General features: G+C 41.5%; 1 protein-coding gene across 1 annotated transcript; it reads right to left on the reverse strand.

Annotated features, from left to right (window-relative positions):
• Nucleotides 1-3068: 3068 nt before the first annotated feature.
• On the reverse strand, nt 3069-9577 carry LOC123145554 (MADS-box transcription factor 22). The gene is made up of 8 exons (XM_044564986.1): nt 9129-9577; nt 7038-7116; nt 5875-5936; nt 5680-5779; nt 5549-5590; nt 4507-4548; nt 4245-4399; nt 3069-3375 (listed from the first exon to the last, which is right to left on the reverse strand). Exons 1-8 carry the CDS (start codon nt 9308-9310, stop codon nt 3351-3353), a joined length of 687 nt encoding a protein of 228 aa, XP_044420921.1. The 5' UTR covers nt 9311-9577; the 3' UTR covers nt 3069-3350.
• Nucleotides 9578-9798: the final 221 nt, after the last annotated feature.

Below are 9798 nucleotides of genomic sequence, written 5' to 3' on the forward strand. Positions count from 1 at the left end.
GCGCACCACTAGGAAAACCCTAGGGTGGCCGCCGGCCCTATTGGAGGCGCCCTAGGGCTGCCTCCTCCCCTCCCACACCTATATATGTGGGGAGGGTGCCACACAATACACAGCTTATTCCACGCCGTGTGTCGGCACCCCTCCGCCTCTAGTTTACTCCTCCATTCTAGATCATTGCAGTGCTTAGGCGAAGCCCTGCGGGATTGCTACACCACCACCGTCACCACGCCGTTATGCTGACGAAACTCATCTAATACCTCGCCCCGCTTGCTGGATCAAGATGGCAAGGACGACACCGAGTTGAACGTGTGCAGAACGTGGAGGTGTCGTGCGTTCGATACTTGATTGGGCGGATCACGAAGGTGTACGACTACATCAACCACGTTGAATAAACGCTTCCGCTTACGGTCTACGAGGGTACGTAGACACACTCTCCCCCTTGTTGCTATGCATCTCCATGGATAGATCATTGTGTGTGCGTAGAATTTTTTTGTTTTCCATGCAACGATTCCAAATAGTCTTCGGCAAAGTCCATCTTGACTACGCCGGAGTTCGAGGCTTTCGAAGTCCTTCCTTGTGAGATCGGTGGGCCATAAGCTCGACCCATGGACTGCGGGCCAACTAGGTTGATACCCCTTAGTGCAGGACACCTTCAATGGTCATACCAGCCTTTCCGTCACAGTCACTTGCCAAACTTTATCATTATTACTCACTTGCTTCAAATGAATATTTCCAAAAGATAACATGCAAGTGAAGCCGGGACCATGGTCTAGGAGTTATCATCTGAAAGGCAAAATAGCTATAAGAAGACAAGGGAAGTCTTTTTGGGGTTTTCTGGTTTTATAAAGATCAAGAAGCTTAAGTACAAAGAAGAAAAAAAAGAGCGAAAATAACACTAACAACAGCAAAGAGCCAAGGAGAGTCAAAGAAAACCCATAAGAGCAAATAAAGAGAAATATTTTTTTGATGTTTTTGTTTCTTTAAAGAAAGACAAGAAGCAAAGAGAAAGCACAAAACCCAAAAAGAAGCAAAGAAATACTAAAAAGAGCCAAAGAGAAAGTGGCAAAGAGAGAGTAGACAAAACAAATATATTTTTATTTTTTGAAGGGCATAAAAAACAATAAGAAAGCGAAACAAATAAGAAATATTTTTTGAGATATTCTCAAACTTTAGAATAGCAAGCAAAACCAAAGAAACGACAAAAAATGATATCTTTTTGTTGTTTTCAAAAGATCAAGAAGCAAACCAAAAAGAGCTAGAGAAGAAAGAATGTAATATTTTTGGAGTTTTGTTTATAAAATAACAACAGAAACCAAACAAGAATAAACATGAGCTAATAATAGACAAGGTGAAAGAAAAAAAGAAAACATTTTCGGTGTTTTTCAAAGGATGTGAGCGTAGGTAAGAAGATCAATAAAAAGAGGAAATAGAAAAGAAGACCAAAAAATATGAAAATACAAATGTAAAAAAAATCAACTCCACAAGGAACCCTGACAGAAAAAACTTTAAATCACAAAAAAAAACTATTTGGAAAAATACAATGCCAAATGATATGAACAGAAAAAGTAAAAAAAGAGTTGTCCGGAGTAAAAAAAAGAGGAATATGGTTCCATATATACATACATGCATGTGAAATAATCATGATCATCGAGTATTCGAAATAATTTATACATAAAGAAACAAAAAACAAAAAATAAATAAAAGGAAAACATAAAAAAATCAATGAAAAAGGAGGAACAAAACAAAACAAAAACCCGCCCAGAACCAAGACAAAAGAAAACAGGCATACATGCTCGCACTCCGACACTCCACATTCGGTCCATTAATTGATAAATAAACCAAAGTACACTATGCTGCTACAAAACCTACAGGCCTTGTACAGCTCGTTGGCTCAACAAAGCCCATATCCATTGGCCTTCTCACGTACGTATACGGGAATCAGCCATATAAAAAAACTAAGTCATGAACAGATCTTGATGCATCAATCCAAACTGACGTGTACACCACTAGAGAAGGCGCAGGTGAAGGACAGCCGTGGCACCGACAGCGCAACCTCCTCGGCATACGGCAGAGGGATCTTCGTCAATGACTTGTCGGTCGAGGTCCAGTTCAGCGACTCCAGCTCCACGCCGGCATATCCGACTACAAGCTCGGCGCCTTGGTTGTGGCAGCGGAGCTCGGGTAGGCCAGAGCTCGGACTGCGCACGATCCTGCCGGCCAGATGGAAGTAGTTGAGGAATGACGGCAACCGAGCCTCGAAAGCCTCGACGACGTCATTTAAGTCGCCGGAAGAAGGTCTGGGATAGGCGCATGTCATTGACATTTGTTCGTCGGAGAGAAGGTCGAGATTGGAGAAGGCAACCACGGTCGCCTCAACGGAGGGATCAGAGGCCTTCACGAGGCGGCGGATCACCACACGGATGGGCAGGCCAGGGACTTCGTCGACCCACTTAGGCGCCGCCATAGTTCTTGCTTAAGTATGACACTATGGACTATGATATGTGAGCAGCGACGCGGCTGTCATATTATGTACCATAGCAATCTAATACTCCCTCCGTAAATAAATATAAGAGTGTTTAGATCACTAAAATAGTGATCTAAACACTCTTATATTTCTTTACAGAGGGAGTATAAGAGTATTCTAAATGCTCTTATATTTTTTTATAGATGGAGTAAATAATCCAACCCTTTGCATTAAAAGAATGTAATCAAGGGGAGTTTTTTTTTCTTTCTCTCTCTGCATCCCATCAATCTCATGGATGGACATATACCAGGGAGAAAATGAAGTGTATAGCTACATGCACGCATGGACACTGACCGGGGACATCCACGGGCATTTAGGGGGGCTGATTTGCTAAGTCCAGCTGTAGATGCTCTGACAGCAATAAATTCCAAGAGAACATGTCCTTCAACTTCTGAGCATTGTTCAACTTTCTTTTTCATCAAAATATTAACACCCCCCCCCCCCCCCCCCCCCTCCCAAAATATAACATCGCTTTTGACACTGTTAGTGTCAAAAATGAGCTTATATTTTGAGACGGAAGGAGTAGAACGCTGACCAAGACATGTATTTATAGAGCATAATCTAAGATACCGGCATGGTACATACATAACATGGATAGTGTCAACAACGATGAACATCAGGTAGCTCTAAAAGTTTAGTCAAGATCCTAGCAAACACCAACAGTTAAAACGGGGACATCGCATCATGCAGCCACAAGGATGATAAATCAGGTTAACTGATCTCGCTTCCGCCGCAGGATTATTGCAGCCCAGGTTTGTCCATAACCCCAAGAGCTTCTCCACTGATGCTGCAGCTCCATGAGGAACCGAACGGACGGCAACTGTCGTTACTTCCATGGAAGGCAGGGCAATCTGCAAGAAATTATTGTAAATAGTAAATGTAAAATGAGCAAAATGCTATGTTCCTTCACGAAACAGGGATACAAAAAGAACGGAGGGAATTATAAAAAAATAAACTTTGGTTGGTTTAACAATGGACCACAAGTTTTTGCAAAATTTTATGAACCAACCAGAATATATGGTTTATAAAAAAACATATGCTTAGCACTACTATGTAACTCAAAAATATGATTTATTTCTAGTAAGTAGATGCTAAGATCATGTCAATAGTAGAGTTTGCAATTTGAATGGTTCCAACTTCACAGGGGTGCCAACTAATCAGTATTAGGCTCAAATCCGAACCGAAATATATTTCCTCTCAATCCTACATATGTGGATTAGTGTTAAACTGCTTATAGGGGTTAAGCTAACCTAAAAACAGTCTGGGTCCAGGCTTAAGTCTAACAGATGAATACAACCAAAATAAAAGCAAATGAACAGTGGGTAGGTTGCAGACTCCCGTGGAATATGAATTGTAACGTCTAGGGTCATAGATCCCAATCTAAACCTCTTTGAGTAAATCAAAGTTCCAAGCTAAATAATGGATATATTAAAATTGATCTGTATTTATTTGGTAACTTTTTGAGAATTCATTAACACAGCTCAGCTCATACGATCATCTCCACATCAATATCAACCAGGAAGCTGCAATCAATATCTATACCGCTGTCCACTGGTAGATACCAAGTCACTAAGTACAGAACTATTCCCTCCGTTCCATAACATAGGACGTTTTTGCAAGCTAACATAGCTTGCAAAAAGTCTTACATCAGGGCGGAAGGAGTATAAGGATCTACATTAAAAACAACTTGATAATTTCGTAGAAGCTCTTGGAAACTCACCCTAATTTCAGGGAAACATCGGAACCATCATCATTATCCTGTGAGCTTCCAGAGTGTAATGCAGTCATGACGGATTCCGAGGACTGTCCATCTTCAGCAACAACATTTTCGGTATCAGCAACCACTAGCTTGCCAGCTGTTGGAATCTGGCCTACCTGCATCCAGGTAAAACAAAGCAAATAGAAATTAGGATTCAGATGGACTGCGCTGAAAAATAACAACACAGATGTTGACTAAAGAAAGTTGAGTTTCAAGTCCATACTTGGTTCCTTAGTTTCATGTTCTCCTCTGCCAGCTGTGAACTCTGTGGTACAATATGCAAGTGGTACAACATTTATTAGTTTTACAAATTATCTCTACAGACAAGGGTACTTCAAACCAATAAATCAACATTCTACCATTCATCTAATTCTATATGTGTTTAACTTCCAACAGCTTTCAAGCAATAAGTGCAAGCTTTTCCCTTCATATAGGCATACAGCTGCCACAATGTGGAAGGTAGTATTATTTTGCATGCTAGATTGGTAAATGATGACAGATCAACTTGAACATCTATAGCTAGCCACTGAGTTTTTATTTCGTCAAATGGGAACTTATTCCTCCATCTTCAAACCAGTCAAAATAATTAAGTTTATATAAGGTGAAAAGGGACAGCAAATATAACTAACAGTATGGTCTGCTAAACTGAAACCATAAGTAGAACATAAAAATACATCAAAATGTTAGAGATGGATAAAGTAATGTATATTGGATAAAAATAAAATAAGAATATTTAGTCATCTACACATGTAAACAACAGAAAATAATATACTTTCTTGCTTTAGTACTGAAAGGCATAATAAAGTTAAAAAGACTGTCCACATATGCAAACACTAAATTGTCGTACTATCTTCTCTCTGGTTTAAGCACTCAAATGATCTGTTATATTTGCTTGCGTCTTTTAAAAGGATGGTGCTCAAGAATTCAGACTCTGAACATATCCTATTTTCCTATTTTAGTACACAAGGCTCCAATAAAGTTGCAAAAATCCAGTTGTACTATCCAACCCACAAAAACATGAATAATTTCTTCTTTGTTAGCGGACAATACACTAAATTATTGTTTATATACAAAATATTCTATTAAAAATGAATCAGTGGATGTAAAAAATGTAAGAAATTAATGGAACATTTGGTTTCTGAAAACATGAGAAGCATGTGTAGATGACCCTAAACCAAAGCATAAGGCTTGATTTATTTAAAACAAAATCCATGGTTCTTCACCTAAAATAATGACTTCAAAATTGATCTTGCAATAAGTTGTACCTTTCGATGCAGTTCATTTATCTGTTCCAAGAATTGTTGATCCTGCAAAATCATACAGCCCGCTAAATAGTTGCTCTTTTTTAGCCTGATTAGAAGGGAACTTCAAAAAATGACATGTTCAATCACCGTACTTTCGTCTGAAGCACCCTGTGCAGACCAGTTTCTAGGTTTTTCTCCAACAGCTGGAGTTCATCAACACTCAACCCCTCAAGCTCCTCACCTCTCATCTGTCTATAGGTTGGACAAGAATTGCCATTATTATATATGGAATTGCAAAATAAATCCAGCATGGATCACATAAAAAATATAATGGGGTAGAACATAACCTTAGTCGAAGACTAGCTTCTGCAAGCTGATCGTTCAAATTTGCATACTTGCTATGCTCTAACTGAAAATAGAAACGCGCCAGCATGTCAGTACTAATTTGATTAAGAAATTTAACTCAACCAAATCGCAACTACCTTGATATACCAAGAGCTTATAAATGAGTACTATCAATGCATTCGGAAAAAGCATTAATTATCATATTGCAATAGCTGATAAATTCTTTTGCCTATATTCTCTTACAAAATGGAGAATCATTTCATAAACCAAGAAAAAAAATTATGGACATGGACCATCCAAACAGAAGTTTTATTGTGCCCAAGGGAGTGTTGACATCCATTAATAAAAACAAGGAAGAGAAGTATACCATTTTTTTACAGCTATCATGAACAATAGCATGGCCTATATATCATTAGATCATACTCCCTCCGTCCCAAAATAAGTGTTGTGGTTAACTAAAACCACGACACTTATTTTCGGACAGAGGGAGTATTATATGTGGTCTATCACCCAACTCAAAAAAACTAGAAAAGGGTATAGAACATAGATCGCGAGCTTTTGGCGGGCGACCTCCATGGAGGTGATTATTTTAAAAAAATCGATAATTACATTTTGGAGTTTCAAAAATTTCTGAAAAAATTCTACACATTCATATGGATGTATTCTACATGTGTATAAAGTCTGGCAATGAAATACATTATGGTGAGATCTACAGAAAAATGGAAAAAAAATCCTGCCTTTCTAATAGTGAACAGCGTTCGTACTGTTCATCAGTTTCAAATCACGATTTTGTGTTTTTTGCATTCAGGATACATCCATATGAACATGTATGATTATTTTCAGAATTTTTTGGAACTTCAAAATATGATTTTTTTTTACTTTTTCAAAATAACCACCTCCATCAAGGTCCCCCGCCATTGGCATTTTGCGGGGGCTGCTTTTCAACTTTCAAGTATTCTTTATAGCAAAGTTTCGCTTCAATGGTTTTAGATGGGGAAAATGCATTTATATGAAGGTTTGTGCTAGATTAGGCCTTGAATATAAGATATATTATTTTGGGCCACATCCTTATATTGCTTATGTAGATTCACAAGTATTGGGACACTACAAACACAGAACTTCAATTTGCTGGCTAACATCACTGAGGGTGAGAAGTGATTATTACGTTCAAGTCAAGAGCAGGCTGGTCTGTTTTCCCCAGGTTCTTAGAATGCGTGCTGTACTTGTCGATGATCTCATTCATACTGTCCAAGGAAAGGCAATATCAGTACGACATGAAGCTACAACTAATCAATAAAAAAGGAAATGACTAAAATAACAGCGATATAGGGATGTTCAGAATTATACAGGGGCAGACCATGACATTAACTAGTCACTTTGACAGTTCATCGTAACAATGACCATCAAATTACTAGAAATCACTAACAAGAGTATGAAGTTAGGTTAAAGTGAAGACTGAACTCTGATGTTAACCCAAAAAAAAAACACTAGCCCATAAATAATAACATTTCTACATATATAAGATGATACCCGTTAGTGCCATGGACTAAATAAACAGAAGAGAAAGCCAAAGCATGTTTGTTTCTGAAACGAAGAGAGATTATCCTTAACCAGATAGAAAGTCAGAATGTTTTTTGAATCCAAACACCCTAATGAGAAAGCATCGAAAACGAGTCTACATTTTCCCATTAACTTTGTATAGCAGTAGTTAAATACTCTCAGTGCCTATTATGTACCATTCAGTTTAAATTATTATTTAAATTACCTAAACAAGGACTAATTACTTGTAGCATTCAGGTTCCTAGAAGTTTAGTAAATATAATGCACTGCGGAGGAAATTAACGCTGGACTCAAATGTCCTTACATTTTGCTCCTACAGTCTGCTGCTAATAAGAGTTCCAAGTCAAAGTACTTTCCTTGTAATGCTATGTTAGACAAATGCATGGTTATCAATAATTCACTGAAGTTAGCATGCACCAGTATGATCCATAATCATCCAAAAAACTTCAAACATTGGAGACTCCTCAAAAGATTGCTATTCTTTAACAAGACAGTTACTGTTTCAAGTAAAAGAAGTTGAGACCATACACACAACTTCCTCAGCTAAACAAATGATCCCAGCAAAAGAAAACTCAAATATGATTTTGGTGATAGTGTATCATTTGAGTAGCTGGGAAAGCTTTTCAATGTCAACACATACACAACACAACTAAGACTATTTCATCTTTAATAAAAAAAATCAGTACGGTGACATGTAAAGGCATCACATAATAAGTTAAAGAAGGCTGATGCGTCATTTGAAGGTCCATAAGAATCTCGTAAACAAACATGATGCCCAAGATGCTACTGTGTTAGAATACTAGGTACAGTAGCTAACAACGGCAAATTATCCCCCAACGGCCACATTGAACGGCAGAGAATGGGGACCTGAACAAAACAAACAAGTGGAGGACATCAGCACAACAATCTATGGACCACAAATATATCATTGCTTTCTCCCGTCGAGGAAGCCTTCACACCCAAACTAAGGAAGAGAAGAAAAGAGACGACGAACAATGCGTGCAAGAGTACAAATAATATCTCATCGAACAACAGTAACCGATATACTGCACAGAACACGAAGTCCCATTAGAATCAGCGGGCGATGCGACGTACGATCAGCAGCACATAAAATCACAAGTCCGGCCGTACGTACGCAATTAGCAGGCGCAACTTTGCCCCACCGGAGCACTCGAGGCGCGCAAGAACCGACGATAAAACACCGCAACTTAAGATGCATAAACATACGCAGCAAATATAAACAGAAGCCGCAGCACCCGCAAAGGCGCGCATGCTCGTAACACACCGCTCGATCGGGAAAAGAAAAATGAAAATCGACAGAAAAATGTGCAACCAGCTACAGGAGTATGACTACTACAGTAAACAGAAATAATTAAAATCCCCATTTCGGCAAGAAAGACGACATCCGCGAACGTAACCAGAAAATCCGCTGCGGGCGGTGCCAGGCAACGCGATCCGCCCCGCCAGCACGTCGCGCGATCCCCTTCGGGCGCCTGGGACGCGGAAAAGCACGCGAAACTGACATGGGACCCGTGGGAGGGAGCGGCATGAACCCTAGGCGAGCCGGATCCTGCGCCCGGGAAGGCGGGAGGGGGAGAGAGGCGGGCAGATCTACGGGCCGTCTCGCGAGAAGACGAGGCGAGAAAGGACTGGAGGGGAGGAACGGAGCGGCGCGGAGGGGGAAGGACGTGTGTACCTGGAGCTGGCGAACTGGGAGAGCTTGCCGGTGGAGGAGAAGACGATGAGCGCGACGTCGGCGTCGCAGAGGACGGAGAGCTCCTCGGCCTTCTTGAAGAGGCCCCGGCGGCGCTTGGAGAAGGTGACCTGCCGCGCCGCCGCGCTCTCTATCCGCTTTATCTCCCTCCGCTCCCGCGCCATCGCGTCGCGTCCCTCTCTCCGAGCCCGACCGACCGATCGATCTCCTCGCCCCCTCCCCCTCTCTCACCCCGCCACCGCCCGCGCCGAGGCTCGCCCAGGGAGGCAGGCTCGGAGCACCGTGCTGGCGCGGCTCACTCGCCGATGCGGCGGTTGCGATGCGATGGGGACGGATGGAAGGAGGGATGCGAAAGGAGAGGAGGGGAGAGGAAAGGGGGAGGGGAGGTGGAGTGGAGGAGGCGATGCGGGGGGTTGGGGGTCTCGAGACGGGAACCAGCGCTAGCTTTGCTCCTATTGGCAAAGGGCGGAGTACTACTAATAAAAACCGGGCCAACCGCGCGCGGCCTGGGCGAGCCCACGCGAGGATTAGGCGCATAAACAAAGCGATGAGGACGTTAAACCACGCAAGCACGGGGCAGGGGCCCTGCCGGCCCAGTCATTTTTTATGCATGCGACACCCGACTGCGGCGCGGGGCCCGCCGGAATGCAGA

This window comes from Triticum aestivum, chromosome 6D (assembly GCF_018294505.1).
Source record: "Triticum aestivum cultivar Chinese Spring chromosome 6D, IWGSC CS RefSeq v2.1, whole genome shotgun sequence".
Taxonomy (NCBI): domain Eukaryota; kingdom Viridiplantae; phylum Streptophyta; class Magnoliopsida; order Poales; family Poaceae; genus Triticum; species Triticum aestivum.

Excerpts from the sequence above, each read along its gene's own strand:
- LOC123145554 (XM_044564986.1), bottom strand. The coding sequence starts at position 9,310 with ATGGCGCGGGAGCGGAGGGAGATAAAGCGGATAGAGAGCGCGGCGGCG. Across the intron at positions 5,937-7,037 it reads AGCCTGCTCTTGACTTGAAC|TTAGAGCATAGCAAGTATGC; the intron begins GTAATAATCACT and ends TTCTATTTTCAG. Across the intron at positions 4,400-4,506 it reads ACATGAAACTAAGGAACCAA|GTAGGCCAGATTCCAACAGC; the intron begins GTATGGACTTGA and ends ACCTGGATGCAG.